Here is a 17,050-nt window from a genome sequence, read left to right as displayed (position 1 = left end):
ACGTACTAAACCCAAATAAACATCATATGATTTGAACCCAAATAGGCATCTCCGTCGGCCTATACCTATTGCGGGGAATCAATTTTCTATATTTTTAATCTTTTGCTACAATTTGCTATATTTGCTCCATTAAAACCTTTCATGGTAAAAGAATTTTTAATGAACAACAAATGCTCCAACGAAAATTGTGTTTCCCCATAGTGCTAATGTCAATATCATAACCTTGATTTGTAAATGATGGGTTCGCTTAGTTTGGTCCCATCAATACAAGTAGTGAGAAAAATCAAATGCTAAATATTCTGCAACGGAAACTACAACAACGCATCTTTTGAATATAAAGCAAGTCGGCCACCATTGGAGAATATTACTGTTTGCTGACAAAAGGGTTTTATATTTGATTTATAAGAAAGGCCCAGGAAGGAAGCCATTTGTTAATTTTTATTTTTTTTGTGTTATATTCTGAACAGAAGTGGACATGTAGAGGCATCCTTGGTTATACTTCTTTGGGTACTGAACAGAGAATTCTGGTACTGAATTTTGCTTGTGAGAACAAAGGACGTAAAAAAGAAAAAATTCCCTTGAATTTTTCTGTTTCTGAACAGAAAATTCATGAAGAATTTTCCTTGTACACTAATAATATTCTTCTATTCTTTCTCGGTCCCTATTACTGCCTCCTTCATTTCAAGTAAGGCATCTTCAAAGCATTTAGCCAGAAACTCTGGGTCCGGGATGATATCTTTAGCTACAAGAATTTGCATTTCGGCCCTACCAGCATAGCTCAACATGTGCATTGTGATAGCCTGCATTAACAACAGGCAAAACTCATAAATATATCATGTAGTATCATAGTAACAATTTTTACTTTCAGAAATCCCACTGATAATATCAATTTCAAGATGGGATGTTGTACCTGTGGTAGGCTGGATGTGTTGACCTTAATGCTAGTGATGGGGTTGCCTGCAAGTGTGATTTCCTCTAGAGGGCCGATTAAGTTTGAGATCGTGAAGGTAGTATTGCAGAGGAGTCTGTAATTAAGCAAACAGGCATACTGCAACACGAAAGAAATAAGAAAATTATTCACAAAGAATGCGGTTAGTAGACAAGAAATCTCATTGTTTTCTCAGGTATCATTGTCATTTTTGTTTTATTCCACCTTTGATCCTAGCAGTGACGTTACAAGGTCCCCGATTCTGTATGAGAAGTAAGCCTCCAGAGAGTGTTTCTTCCTGTCAACCATCGTCTTTGCTCTCTTCAGATACTGTAAAGGATTGTTACCAGCTTTCCTAAAGTAAACAGGAAGGAGAATCACACCAAATTTGTTACCCCATCGTGCTTCTGCAGCGCCCTTCATTAATTTGGATAGGTCCTGACAAAGACAAGTCATCATCCAAGCCATAGGATGCCAGATTCCAATGAATTTTTAACACAAAAAAAAGGGGCAAATGCAAATTTTTCAAAATGTTGCTGAGGCGTACGAAATCAGAAAGCCAAAACTGACCTGCAAACCTGTTTGTGCTCTTAAATTAACCATAGCTACCCCTGTCATACGAAGGCCCTCGTGCAAGGCTAACAACAAACATTCAAGTCAAATTACTTCTAGAAATATTGGGCAGAGTAATCATTGTCTTTCATAAACAAACTTTACCATTTGGTGTTCGGTGATCTAAGTATCTTGATAGCCCCGATGACACCACCCCAAAAAGAACATCATTAATGGTCTGCATTTTTGCATAAGAACGGGAAGTTGTAGCATTGTTAGATATTAATAGAAAAAATTATGCACATTTGACAACCTCACCTTGATGTGAACCAGAAACCTTCAGATTGCAATCTCAAATACTAATTGCTAAAGTGTCCTATTGGAAACATTAATCCACGAAATGATCAACGGTCTAACTTCTATATGCGATTAAACCTATCGAATAACTAATCTTTTCCAGTATAGTAGAATATAAGGACAAGCTATTTAAACTAAAAGAATAATATTTTCACCATTTACAAGTTCTCCCGCCGCCCACCCACATTAGAAAGAGGCAAATTCTCAAGGTCAATTACAAAATGTTAAAGAGACGTATAGCCATCCTCAACATGATTATAGTTGTGATAATGACATTAACTATCTACTCAGTACAAAATTTAGCTTGAAACATTCATGAGAATCTTGATTGGAGAATTAGTGTTTTAAAAAAATTAAACACCCAATAAATCTGATTTAGTAACAACTCAAGAGTAATTGGCTTTCAAATCAGGCGCAGAAATCCAGGATTCAGAGTCAAATTTCCCCCTAAATATAAACCGTAAATAGTAAATAAGAGTTTATGGAGGCTTAAAACCAGAGTTATTGAGTAAGAACATAAAACCTGAGTTATTGAAGAGTAATGTTTTTGTTCTAGAGTTGTGGAACAGTAATATTTTTGTTACTTACAGTATTGGGAATAGCCTTTTTCACCACCCTCATGTCCTCAAGCAAGAACCTAGCAGTAGCAAGTTTCCTGGGCCAGAGCTCCACTCCGGCGCCACCTGTAATCACCGTTTTCCTGTCACAAACCAACAAACTACTGACCACAAACTCCATCACAAACATCACAGTGAAACAAACCATCTTCAAAAACCCCCACAGAGTACGAAACAACCAAAACCAATCCCTTCCTTTTCCGCCCTTAAATTCCGCACTCTTCTCGGGAACCATCCTGGGAAGCGCATCTGCATCATCTGCCCTCCTGCAGCTGGCCATCAACATGGACATCAAGGAGATCCCATCCCCTAAAGCATGATGAACCCTGACCACAGCGCACTGGTGTGGCACCAAGATATGTATTTCCCACAGGGGTTTGTCCGTACTTAAAGGACTGCTCACTGATAAATCCGCTACATACTGATTCAGTGCTGCTTCATCATCATCTCCTTCTCCTTCTTCTTCACTGCTAAAACATCGACTTTCGTCCAGGAAATTGCCTGATTTATCGAGCCGTTTATTGATGACGATGACATGTTGGTCAATGTCCATCTGGGTTCTTCTCCAGTGCTCAAACCCGTTTTTGTCACGAACTAACAGGCTGCAGAATCTGGGGTGCTGGACCATCAAGGAAGATCTAAGAGTCGATTTTACAGCATCAATGTCAATGGGGTTTTTGCCACGGAGGATACAGTGGATGATGATGTTTGTTTGTGGCTGAAGAAAAAGGCGGCCAGCGGGAGTCAATGGTTCGTCGGAGAAAGTTCCCGGGCTGGCCATGAGGGGGAAAAGAGGCAATTGGATTCTTTAAAATAATCTACTGACCGGACAAGGACTTTTGACCAGTTGCGATTAGCGTATTTTGGTCAGGAAGGGCAATTAAACTGTGGCGAGTTTTGTTCTATCTCGTTGCTTGTTCTAATGTATGGTGGTGCTGTCCGAATGTGGGGCTGAAATAAAACCTCCGCTACAAGTCATAAAAACAAAGATGGCTCCAAGCCCATAATCATGTACATTGACAATCTTCTGAGTCGGGGAAACTGACGCCACCAACCTCTGGCAAAAGAAATTTTCAGGGTTCTTCTTTGTGGAAGGGATGTAATTAGATGGCATCATTATTTATTAAGTCTTTGCAGGTGGTGTGGTCTTCTTTCTAGAATAAGTCGCATTGATATTTTATTCATCCATATATTTTATTTTGTTTGACTTGTACTAAACTTATTTTTACTTTTTAGTAGTAATTAGTCGCCACAATACATGTACAGCCTCCCACAAAAGCTATGTGGTGTGTACTTAAATTTCTTATGATTTTTTTATATACATTGGCCTATTTCGATTAAACGATCTTAAATATTTGGTCCGTAATAACTTACGGTTTCCATGATTTATTAGTTAATAGGAGAAATTTTTTGTTATTTTCGATGTAAGGATTAAATTGTGTGTGATTTTAAATTTAAAAATAAAAAATAAATTTGTAAATTATGAATTCCCGTTTTTAACTCGAAAAGACAATTCAAGGCCTATAACACAAAGTGTTCAGACATCAACCACACAATCGGCGTTATTTGTGTTTCTCAGTTTCTCAGTCAACAAAATCTCCAAAAGAAATTGACCGCCGCTCCAAAGCTCCTTGATATTTCTTGCAGAAACGGGGAAGGCAAGGGTTAGCTATTGAAAAGTCATGGTCACAGCCCAACTTTGCGTGACGAATTCATCACGCCAATTCCTTTACGGCTCAAACTAGCTTCTGTACTGCTAGGGACAAACGCTGAACGGGACCCAACTTCTTGTTTTTCCTTTCCGGTACATGTGATAGCAAGATTTAAGACCGTACGTTACTCTACCGTCCCATTAATGAGAAGACTATTAACACTGAAAGCAAATACCGAAAAGACCGCTAGTGTTTCCTGTTGGATTAAAGTGTTCTACATTTCGCCGATTCAACCTCAAAAGTCTTTTAAGCTGCCAATAAAGCACAGCACTGAAGGCCCAACGCCACCACGGGAATTAAATAAATTTTTATTTTTTTATTATATTTAATTGAAACTAGAAAGTTCAAAGGTCTAATATCTTTTATAATATTTTTAAAAAATAAATATTTTTTATTTTTTATTATATTTAGTTAAATTTTTATATTTTATTTTAAATTAAAAAATTTATATAATTAATAATATAATAATAAATTTAATTAAAATATTATTTATTCGTAACATGTTGACATAAATATATAATAATTTTTATTTTTCACATCAACTTTACACAGGTGCGGAGCTAGATTATTTTTAAAAAGAATCAAATAAAAAAACATTAAATAATCAAATAAAATTTTATATATAATTTAATTATTACTTATTTAAAAAATTAAATAAAATTTACAAGATATTAAAAATATAAAAAATGTACATTAACAATAATGATGGTGTTATATATATATATATATATATATATATATACTTGAATAGAATCATGAAAAGAATTTCTCTCACTCTTTACGCACAATAGTGAAAAAGAAAATAATTTTTTAAATTTAAATGAATTGTCTCTTTACTTTGTGTATTCTAACTTTTCTCTTATTTTCTGTTTACCTTTTAAATTGATAATTAATAGATTGGATTATCAAGTTGAACTATTAAGATAAAATATGTTATTATAGCCTATTATATCATATTGTTAAAATATAATATGTTATAATAAACTTATATTTATATTAAAACTTAATGAGTTTAGATTACTAGACTCACTTTTATATTTTTTAAATTTGATAGACTTAACATATTAGTTTAGAATGCATTTGTTGGGCTTGACTAACAATATGCTAACTATAATGTCTTTAATTTTATCAAATAGTTTACAAAATAAAAATAATTATTAAATAAAAAATATTTTGAGGGTCATTATAAATATATAATAAATAAAATTGTATTGAAAGAAATACAATTATTTCATTCTACTAATTTATATGTGCATCCTTGTTATTTAAATTTTGTAACATCTATGCTAGAATGCATTGGTTATTCTAAATAAAAAATAATATATTGATGAAATTCTATACTGTAACTTATATTTAAGAATTATATAATAACTTATTTATTTTTAAAGATTAAAATCATAAAAAATAAAATATATATAATAGAAAAAAGAAAAACATAACAAGTACAAGATAAAATTCATATATTATATAACAAAAAAGAAAGAGAAAGAATGTGATCAATGGTTTATAGAAATTTGTGAAAATAAATCTGTAGAAATTTAAAATATATGAGTAAATATAAATAAATAAATAAATAAATATAAATAATAAAAAAATAAATTTAAAAAAACAAAAATAACATTAAAATTGAGTCACACATATGAAATTATTTAATTTGTTATTCTTTATTTATATTAATTATTAAATAAAATATTATTTTGAGAGGCTATTAAGAAAATTTATTAATAAATTTAAAAAATTTATATAATATATAAAAAAATTTAAATTTTAGGAGATCATAGCCCTCTTATCACATAAAGAGGCTCATGTTACGTAAATATAAAATAATAAATAATATTTTAATTAATAATAATTAATTATAATTATTTATTTTAAAAAATTAAATTAAATATAATAAAAATAAAAAATTAATTTAAAATAATTATTTAAATTTTTTTAATAATTCAAAAAGTTTTTTTATATCAAAATTAAACTATCAGAATAATTTTATGCTTACGGGAGCCGCAGCAGCAAAGTCCACAATTTCCAGCGACGACCATTTCTACTTGCACGTGGAGGAGATAAAAAAATGTAAAGGATAATATAGAGTGTCCACTCGGTCAGTTGGAGCACCACTGATAAATTCTTACACGTGTGATGAAGTACACCAGTTCCTCTTTTTCCCCCTTTTGTTATTTTTCTTAATTGCACCATTTACACAATTCCTTCTTCGTTTTCTGATTATGCTTCTTACGACAATTGGTAAGTTTATACCGAATAGAGAATAAATTAAAGTTACGTTTGATACCTTATAATATAATTTAATTATAGAAAACATAATATTATAATATTTTTTATATAAATAAAATAATAATTAAAATTCATAAAAATAATATTATAGGTTTATTTTACAAGTATTTTATTGAAAGTATAATAGTAATTTTTGAAATTATTTTATTTATTAAAATATAAATTTAATATATTTATTTTTTTATTATTAATTTTTACAATATTATTTCTTAAATATATTTTTAATATTATATTTTTTTATTTCGTATTATAATTTTATATATTTTATTTTTATTTTTTAATATAATTTTCCATATTATATATTTTTTTCATTTATTTTTCTTTTAAAAGATAATATAAATTTTATTAATGATTATCATCTATCATCTAATAGAGTATGACTACTGAAAGTAACAAAGAGGTTATTTTTGAAATTTATATAAATAAAAAAATTATAATATTGTAAACTATTTTTAACAAAGAATAAAAATATATTTAAAAATATTACAAAATGTAATATAATATAATATAATTGTATTGATTTTAAATTACAATTTTATAGTGTAATAATTTATTATAAAATAAATAATATAATATAATTTAATTATAAACATTATAAAAAATATATTACCATTTAACTTACAGCAAACACTACCGAATATCATATTACATTGATTAACACGGCTTGCGACTGCTTCAGATGTCTTTGTGTGGCCAGAAAAGGAAGAGATGTCTTTATTAGCAACTAAGGCATAAAGACCAAATTCTCTTGGATCTTACTTTTAGAACTCAATATTATATAATTTTTCTAACGACTTTATAACTACTCTTCGAACTACTATATTTACTAAGTAATATGAGTATTTAATGTATTAAAATTTCATAACATTCACTATCAATTATTAAATTTAATATAAATTATTATTATTATAATGAATATTTTAACTAATTTTTAAAAAAACACAAACACTCCCTAACAAAATTCTAGTATCCTGAGTAGCCGAAAACAGTTTGGTTGCTTTGCCTAATTCCTCTTACTATTCATTGTTCACTACCATTCATCTTTAAAGAGAAGAATTATTTGGTCGATGTGAGGAATTAGACCTATAGATTTATTTTTTTATTATAAGATTTATGTAACACGTATTTTTTGTACATAAATATTTGACTCAATGTATATAACTACAAATATATCTATATGCGTATCTCTTTATAAATAATCGCCTTTGAATTCTCCAATAATCAACATCCAATCAATAAATTCACTTACATGTCTTGCTTAGTTCCTGTCTGATCAACTGGCAAGAGCCAACAAAAAATAGCTATACGACGGAGGACCAGAGGGAGAGATGGACGTTAGGGCACGTGAAATTATCTACAAGCTTTTTTGCCTACTCTGGCATCCAGTGCAAAATTTGCAATTGGCATAATTTTCAGATTTTATATATATATTACAATTGGAATTAGTGGACAAATTAAGCCTAATGTCATTGTGCTGTTGGCCTACCTACTCAATTATTGGCTAATTTATAATTACATTTTTTAATACTTTAACAAAATGGCAAATAAGCACTTTTTAGTAGACAATGATGAGGTGGCAACAGAGTAGGATATAATTAGATTGGTAATTTTCTACTGATAGAACCATGGAGCATGTGTAGAGAGATGTGAAATACGTATTTGATGAGTAAAGTTATCATTAAAAATTATTAATCATGCATACAAAGATAATAATTAAAATAAAGCAATTTATTTACTAATTTAATATATTTAATTTTATCTTATTCATAAGTATAGCCTTAAACAATTACTACTTTACAACAACTTCTTGGAAGGAGAATTTTACTAAAATTAAGTTATGAATTTTCCTTCTATAAAAAAAATTTTAAAAAAATTTTATACAAAAAATCCAATTTAGATGAATAATTTACACTATGTTAAAATAAAATAATATAAAAAGATTAGATAAAATTTTTTATTTTATTTATAATAGTATAAAATTTTAAAATTTATTTAATTTAGTTTTTAACTTGAACTGAACTAGAATAAGCAAAATAGGTTAATTTAGTTATAACTTTCACAATTTATAAATATTCATTCTTTTGGAATTATTTAACCCTTATCTAATTTACTTTTTATTTAAATTTACTCAAAGGTTCTTATAAAACCATTTCATTTAAATTTAAATACCACAATCAAATTATGTTAAGTTTAAATTTAAATTATTAATTTGGATCTATAAAAAATTTGTAAATACAAAATAAAATTGTATAAATATTTACAATTATATTTAACTTTATCAATCATAAATATAATTTATAATTCAAGAAATTTCAACCTAAAGAATATAACTTTAAATATTAAATAAAATAGAAACATAAAAAATAAATAAAAAATTAAAAGAGTGGATCAAATCAGATTCTATGGTTGTAATAAAAAGTTTGTTACGTCCAAATTAAGCAAGTCAAAATGAAGAATTATTTTTATAATTATCGCTAACTACATATCTCCCTTTTTCATTTAAAAAAAAAATAAATCAACTTATTTTACTAATTTGAGTTTAGTTAAAGTTAAAAACTAAATCAAACAAGTTTCAAATTTTTATACTATTATAAATAGAGGTGAGTAAAACCAATTTAAACCTATTACCCATTCAAATCAAATGTTATTTGGATAAAATTGTCCAGTCTAATTGGTCCATTGGATTAATTGGTTCAAAATATTTGATCCAATTGATTTTTTAGTCAGTTATCTATTTAAAATTTTTTGGACCAATCCACCTAAAAAATCAAAATAATCTTTTATATATTCATATATAAAATATTTTTTGTATATATTAAGAAGACTTGATAGTAAAATTAATTAATAATTTACTTAAAATATATTAGGGTATTATATGTACATAGACAAATTATAATCATAGTAATTTAATATTAGATATATATTTATTTATAAATATGTATTAATGTGAAATTACAAGTTATATATTTTAAATGATGTAACTTATATGTCAATATTACAATATATGATAGTAAATATTCTACATATTAATATATTATAATTATTACACTTTAGTAATGTTTCGTAATATAAAATGTTATGAATATACATATAATTGTATAAATATATTATATATACATATATTTAGTTTTTACATAAACATTGCTATAATTTATAATAAACTTTATTTACATGATTATACTTGATAACTTTATTAGTTATCACATTCGATTTTATAATATATATTTTATAATTAGTTATTATTTATATAAATTTTGATATAAAATATTATAATATATAAGTCATGTCATTAATTTTATATATAATAAAGTCATATATTATATATACATATGTTTAATTTATACATAAGTATTACTATAAGTTATAATAGACTTTATTTATATGATTACATTTTATAACTTTATTAGTTTTCACATTAGATTTTATAACATATTGTTTATAATTAGTTATTATTTATTCGAACTTTGATATAAAACATTTTAACATATAATATATATCATTCATTATATATATAATAAAGTAATATGTTATATATACATATATTTAATTTATACATAACCATCACTATAACTTATAATAAATTTTATTTATATGATTACATTTAATAAGTGTATTAGCTATCACCTTAGATTTTATAACATATTGTTTATAATTAGTTTTTATTATATAAATTTTGATATAAAATATTATAACATATAAATTATATAATTAATTTCATATATATATTTATAGATGAAGTTTATAAGTTTTAATATTATAATTTGAAAAAAAAAAGTGATAAAATTTTGATCCATTGGTCCAAAATCGAACCAATCAAACCAATTTTATGTTTGATCGGTTTAGTCTTTTTTTATATTTGATCGGTTTTTGTCAATTTTTTAAAAATGATTGGTCCATTTGATGTAAACCAAACCATTCAATCAATCTATTTGCTCACCCTTAATTACAACTAAAAGAAAAAAATTATTTATTTTTATATTATTTTATTATAACATAGTGCAAGTTATTTATTTAAATTTGATTTTAGATATGACATTTTTTTTGAATTTTTTTATGGAAGGAGAATTTTAAACTTAATTTTTGTAAAAAAGATATAATCAAGTAAGAAAATATTTTTATATATTTTTTAATACCTTAAATCTTTTATACTTAAAGATTTAGCTTATTAATAAATATATCTATAATCTACTTGAAGATTTATATTTTTTTAATTTTTTTTCAATTTAATCTCATTTTAATTTTGTTCAATTTAGTTATTGTATTATATATTTTTGTTTAATTTAGTCTATATAACATGGCATAAAAAATATTTTTAAAATTTTTTCTATCTACCACGTGACGTTAACATGTCAACATTACCACGTTATTATATTTAAGGCCATATGGTGCTGTCATGTCATTCAGTTGGTGTCACGTGATATGTCATGTCATTATATGTGTGTCACATCATCAAAATATGTCACATTAATATTGATGTCAATGTTGACATATTTTTTTAAATAGTAAAATTGGATTTCGTCAGTGAGAGAGATTAAATATAAGTAGTTTTCAAAATAAAAAATTAAATTATTTTAATTTTGAGAATAAAGATTAAATTGAATAAAATACATGAATATGGGGACTTAATGAGTATTTTGACCAAATTTTTTTCATAAATCAAATACTATGGAAAAGTACTCCTAGTTCCTAAAACATAAATAACAAGTATTACATATGTATTTGAAATTTTAAGCCTGGCCCAAAAATTTACAACAAAGTCCAATTTTCTAAATTGGACCAGGCCTTACCAAGTGACAATATATGAGGTAAAATGGTACTAAGCCAGGCACAATTAGCCCGAATATGAGAAGTCTTGAACTCCAAAACGCACGGTCTCACTGTATCAAAAACCCTAACCCACGCCCTATATAAATCTCTTAACGCGCACCCCTTCTACTTCGCTAGGGTTTTCACTTTAAGCAAAAGAGCAGACGCCTCATTTCTGCAAAACCCTAAATAGCAAGAAATGGCGGAAAAAGCATCGATCGAGTCCGTACAATGCTTCGGTCGCAAGAAGACGGCGGTAGCAGTAACCTACTGCAAGAGAGGCCGTGGTCTGATCAAGATCAACGGTTGTCCCATCGAGCTTGTTGAGCCCGAGATCCTCCGTTTCAAGGCCGTAGAGCCAATCCTCCTTCTTGGCCGCCAACGTTTTGCTGGCGTTGACATGAGGATCCGAGTTAAAGGCGGAGGCCACACGTCTCAGATCTACGCTATCCGTCAAAGCATTGCTAAAGCCCTCGTCGCTTTTTACCAGAAGTACGTTGATGAGCAAAGCAAGAAGGAGATTAAAGACATTTTGGTCAGGTACGATAGGACTTTGCTGGTGGCTGATCCGAGAAGGTGCGAGCCCAAGAAGTTCGGTGGAAGAGGTGCTAGGGCAAGGTTCCAGAAGAGTTACCGTTGAAGAAGTTTTATGGTTTGTTTGGAGAACTGGGTTTTGTTGTTTTTCAAGAGATAATATGGTTATGTTCATTTTGGGTTAAGTTTTGTCATGTGGGGTAAAGTTAGTTATGACTGAGTTTCGGAATTTTAATTGTTTGTCTTGCTTTAATTTGAATTTAGACTCATTGCCTAAATCTACAGATATAGGCCTAAAATTATCTCGGTTTTTATTTGATATATTTCTGTTGCTTTTCAAGTTTCGCTTGGCTATTCAACGAGTGGTTAGGATTCTTTTCAAGTGGTGTAGATTTGCTTTGATAGTTATCCTTTGCGTTAGTACAGGGTTAATAACTTTACTATGCGTTTTAGACCATATTGGTGTTATAGCTTGTAGATACATTTTTGTATGTTAATATTGTTGAATTTAGTTGTGGTTTCTTATCCATTGAGCGTAATTGATAAGTTAATTTAATATTTATTGTATTACTATTTGCTATGTCTGGTGGGAAGGAATGTTTTTGAATCCAGTGTTTAGGTTAAGTCAGCCATGTGCTATATTACAGAATGAGGCAATTTCTTTCCTTATGCATTTCCTTCCTATTGCCATGCACAGCTTTGGTTGTCTTTTTTTCTGTAAGTCTTGGCAGAAATGTTGAGGACTCTGAATGAAATTTTGAATTACTGAATTCCTCTTCTGCATGCCTGACTGTTGTAGTTTCCTTCTTGCTTGTTTTATGTGTTGGTGTAGAATGTAGATATCCTTTGGTTTTCTCTAGGTGGCTTATTGGATGATTGGCCCTTCATAACATTGATAATTGAAACTTACTTTGAAAAGATACAAGTATCAGGAAAGGATGTTGACAGGGAATATCACCAAGTTACAGTAATTTAATGTTTGTTGTGATGACTATTATACTGTGGTTGGTGTGGAGGACAGTTTTGGAATCAAGGGTTTGGCTACATTATCTAATTTACTTTATTGCAGAATGACACAATTTTCTTTGCTTCTGCATTTTATTCCTCTTGCAATGCAGAGCTTTAGGTTTTCTCAATTTGTAAGTCTTGGCAGAAATATTGAAGACTTGAAAATCAAATTCAATTTGTAAAATCACTCTTCATCTTGCCAGATATTTGTAAAATCACTCTTGTACTTGTGTCTTTTTAACATGGATAAATTTCTTTAATAGTTGTGGATTTGTTGAATTCTTAGGTCTTGCGCTTACGAATGAGTTGGCTAGAGCTGTTTGGTTTAGTATAAACAATTGTTTTCAATCTTTATGCTCTGTGGTTCTGTTGTGTATTTCTTGTGCTATGATTAGACTGTGATGAAATTAAAGATGTTCTGAGTGGAAAGTCGTATGAGAAACTAACGAAGACGCAGTGGAAAACTAGCAAAAGGGCAATCAATCTTACCTGGTTTAACAAAAAGGATTAGATGGAGTTGAGTTGATGTAGTATAAGGCTCAAGTTCGAGCCAATTAAGTTTTATTTTTCTCACTCAAGTTCAACTTTTTTAGCTTCAATTACCTCAAATATGTACACTACGTTTTTGTTTATATGTTCAAACTGAGTGTTTAAGATCTTAAACTAGTCCCTTTTGTCAATTCGATTTGGTTGAGCTCACATGGACAGTGTGGTCTCTGAGTCAAGCTTGCTTTCAGGTTGGGTTAATTCTCTTGACAGCCGTAATCTTAAATAGTGTTAAAAGGCATTGTTTGATTTATGTAGTTCACCATATATAGTGGCAAAGGACTTGAGTTTAATATTCTGTTCTTCCTAATGCCCTATTCCTTCATTCACTTTTTCCTTTTGGCGATGAGAATGCTTGTCTTTGTGTTGTGGTAGTGCACACAATGACGACGTATAAATTTTCTGTTCCTCCCATATTCCTTATTTTCTCTCTGGTATGTTTTTGTTTGTGGTCTGATCAAACTTTTATTATCCTCCTTAGATTCTAGCTGATACTAATCTTGTATTAATTTTCTAAAAATTCCATGAATTTTGAAGGTAAACGGTGGAGGATTTTTGTGCATGTGAAAAGATGGATCCTAAATGTATTCTTCGTACATAAAAGTGTGGGATGGTTCATTCTTTTCCTGAATAGAAAGCCAGGGTACGAGTGTAGGTATATTGAAAATCTCAAAATTAAGAAATTGGCCCGTGGAATGAATCATGGTGGATAAGCGATTGGCATGTAACATCAATCTATGTCAATGGCAAACACGTAGGAAGAAACAAGTGTTTTGCGTCCAAGGTCAGGTGACGAGGCTTTCAAAGAGTGGCTGGGCGAATGGATGGAAGATGGAGGTTGGTTGGCCACTCTCTCTCCCAATAGTGAATGAATTCGTTCTTTAGTTAGCTGACCAGTTCCTCTCAGTCAGGCCAAACCTGGTTACCCTTCTCATTCACTCTCTGCAAGGTGGATAAATTCCAACCAAAAATAAAAGAAATTAACTTCCATTTTGTTTTTTATCGTTTGGTTTTGATTTCTAAAAGTCTGAAGGAAGACACTGATGGTTGGACAAGACTTCGATCTTTTTGAGCTTTACCAACCAGCTTAGTTGTGGCCTTTGTGGACCTCTTTGCGCTGTGCAGTCTCCATAATTTTGAAACAATATTATCTAGCTCAACAAGTCTTTGAAAGCAAAAATTTCCCCGCAAAATTGCCTGAGGCTCTTAACCTTCCTTCTCTGAAAGATAACCACGAATATTTATATTCTACGAACATATATATTCTATGGAAAGTTTACTAGTAATTGGCATAACTAGATATCTGACTGGTCATAATTCACGGCTGTGCAAATTCCAATCTGGACTAGCAGGCAGAGTTTTGTTTTTCACTCCTACTAGTCTCTGTGATGGACTTTCTCAAAGAATGCTGGCGCAACTTTACAAGGAAAGACGTGTTTGCTCATTATAAATTCCACGTTTAGTCTAGCGTAGCAGCAGCACAACTTACAAAATCGTCGTGTTGCACATGTGATGCCGCCAGCCTGAATGGTACTTAAGACGATTTTGTTTTTGAAATAAATACGCAACACTTTCAATTAGACCATGTTATTTGACGAGAAAACATTGCTAAAAGCCTAAAAAAGGCATATATGGAACCAAGTGTAGGATTTAAATTCCAAATTGTCTGGGTCCATCAAAAATGATAAGTGTAGAGTATATTCAAGGATTTGAACTCACGACAGATTTATATTTTCATCTATCTTGATAATTACTAGGAAGGGAGAGAGAAGTTTAGAAAGTCAAGTTGGAAGAAACACTCCATTTTTTTTACTCTAGGATACTCTACACTTTATAACAAGAGATCCTATCGTTTTATAGGCAAAGGAGTAGGAAATAACAAACTTTTTATAGTAAAAAGATAAAGACACATTTTACTCAATACACTGACCATAGTGATAAAATTGACACTTTTATCTAGCATACTTAAAGTCAACAACAAGATAAAAGACTTTTAGTATAGGCTTCTTTCATAAAGAAAAATTATTGGCCTTCTTTAATCATAGTTTGTATTACGATCTGAAGTGAGGTTGAGTTTCACAATCTTTTGCTGTTTTCTTTCCTTACATATGTTCATGTGTAGAGAGCGTGCCTTGAGGTCTGTATCACAATGTCCTTTGCATATTTCACATGATGGCTTTATAAAGAGTTGTACAAGCTTATCTTTATTTATCTCTCCATATTCTTAAGGGTCTTAACACCACTCATGAGGATTAAGGATCCCTTCATTGTATTCTTTTAATACTGCTTTTATTTGATCATGATATGGTCTAGGTGTCTCGAGGAAGTAATCCCAAGACATTTCTGTCTCCAATGAAGGCCAGATATGATCTGGGATAGTCCTGTTATGTTGGCAGATATGTCTTTGAAATGGTTTGCATTCTTGATGAAGTTCCCTGATATTGCAATGGAATGATCTATATGCCCATGCAGAGGGGAATGTGCCAAGCTAGGTGGCTTCTCCATGTGTGACAGAATACTAAGGCTTTTAGAGGATAAATATGACAACTTTTTTACTTTTTCCTGCTTCTAATGTGACTAATTCTTTCCAATGTTGGAGTGGACAGAACCACGTGAGGAAATCTACAAAGTTCTTTCTCCATGTTTCTATTTCTCCCTTAATTGCCTTTTCTATGAATTTCAATAGATCCATAATGTGGAGTTGGATACCAATGTGATACTTATGGTCAAGTACCAGAACATTCATTTTAATTCCTTAGAAAACTCCATGAATTCAGAGTAAAAAGGATGGACAAAGGGATGTTTAGGGTGAAGACCATAAGGTTTGAGGATAACACCACCATACTTCTGAAAGACTTTAATTTAGTATTCAAAAATTAGCTGTTCAGTCTTTTGGTGGAATGTTCCTTCTTGTACTAGTTTGAGTACTTTAATAAGGTAATCAGGATAGAGGTTTGGTGCACTAGGGTAGAGGATGAGGAAGATGAGGATGACCTATAGGTACTAGGTGTAGGTGTAAACTTGGGAGGTTTTGGTTTAAATATTTTGGATTTTAGGGTCTTGAGATGGCCTGAACAAGAAATCCATAAGTTCAGCATTCTGTCCATCTTAATAGCTAAAAAAGTGAAACTGCCTTTTGTTTGAACTTCAGCATCTATGAAAATGAAGACATATCCATGTCAACCAAAAAAAGTGTCCAATTAAATAGGACTCAAATTTAAAGATCGCCCTTTTGACTGCCAAGATTTCTTTGAAGGTGAAAAGATAGTGCATTTTAGAATTTAAATTTTTTTTGCTTTTGTATGCACATATTTGTCGTTTTTCTTAAAAAGTATTATTCCCTAATATTTATCACTGGCATCAGTGTGGAGGATTCTTTTGCCTTCGAAAGGAATTTGGAAAGGTTCCAAATTCTATAGCTTACTTTTGAGTTCTCGGATGGCTTTGGTTAAGGAGATTTCCTATTTTGGAGAGTTTTTCTTCAACATTTTTCTTAGAAGGTTAGTGTATTTTGAAAGATTTGGAACAAAATCTCTGAAATAGTTAACAATTCCAAAGAACTGTTGAACTTGTTTCTTTGTGAGGCCTTGGTCTGAAAATTTGATCAATTCTTGAGTAATGTGAGGGTTTGGCTGGTATATTCCTTAGTTAATATGCATTTTAACGAAGTTAATCTTTGACTTGAATACTTGCATCTTCTT

General features: G+C 30.1%; 2 protein-coding genes across 3 annotated transcripts; one reads left to right on the top strand and one right to left on the bottom strand.

Annotated features, from left to right (window-relative positions):
- Positions 1-312: 312 nt before the first annotated feature.
- On the bottom strand, positions 313-3,576 carry LOC110410895 (wax ester synthase/diacylglycerol acyltransferase 5-like). Of its 2 annotated transcripts, none has more exons than XM_021420837.2 (6): positions 2,426-3,576; positions 1,646-1,718; positions 1,499-1,566; positions 1,154-1,345; positions 911-1,048; positions 313-800 (listed from the first exon to the last, which is right to left on the bottom strand). In XM_021420837.2, the coding sequence occupies exons 1-6, from the start codon at positions 3,233-3,235 to the stop codon at positions 645-647; spliced, it is 1,437 nt and encodes a 478-aa protein (XP_021276512.1). In that variant the 5' UTR covers positions 3,236-3,576; the 3' UTR covers positions 313-644. The 2 variants fall into 2 exon arrangements, with proteins under 2 accessions (XP_021276512.1, XP_021276506.1); XM_021420831.2 differs by having other exon boundaries at positions 1,154-1,366; positions 2,426-3,572.
- Positions 3,577-11,377: 7,801 nt separating this feature from the next.
- On the top strand, positions 11,378-12,135 carry LOC110414769 (small ribosomal subunit protein uS9). Its single transcript, XM_021426176.2, has one exon. It carries the CDS (start codon positions 11,461-11,463, stop codon positions 11,899-11,901), a length of 441 nt encoding a protein of 146 aa, XP_021281851.1. The 5' UTR covers positions 11,378-11,460; the 3' UTR covers positions 11,902-12,135.
- Positions 12,136-17,050: the final 4,915 nt, after the last annotated feature.

Source organism: Theobroma umbraticum, unplaced genomic scaffold, assembly GCF_002168275.2.
Source record: "Theobroma umbraticum cultivar Fairchild unplaced genomic scaffold, ASM216827v3 scaffold_30.0, whole genome shotgun sequence".
Taxonomy (NCBI): domain Eukaryota; kingdom Viridiplantae; phylum Streptophyta; class Magnoliopsida; order Malvales; family Malvaceae; genus Theobroma; species Theobroma umbraticum.
The sequence above is the reverse complement of the archived record's forward strand: the minus strand, read 5'-3'. Positions and strand labels throughout refer to the sequence as shown.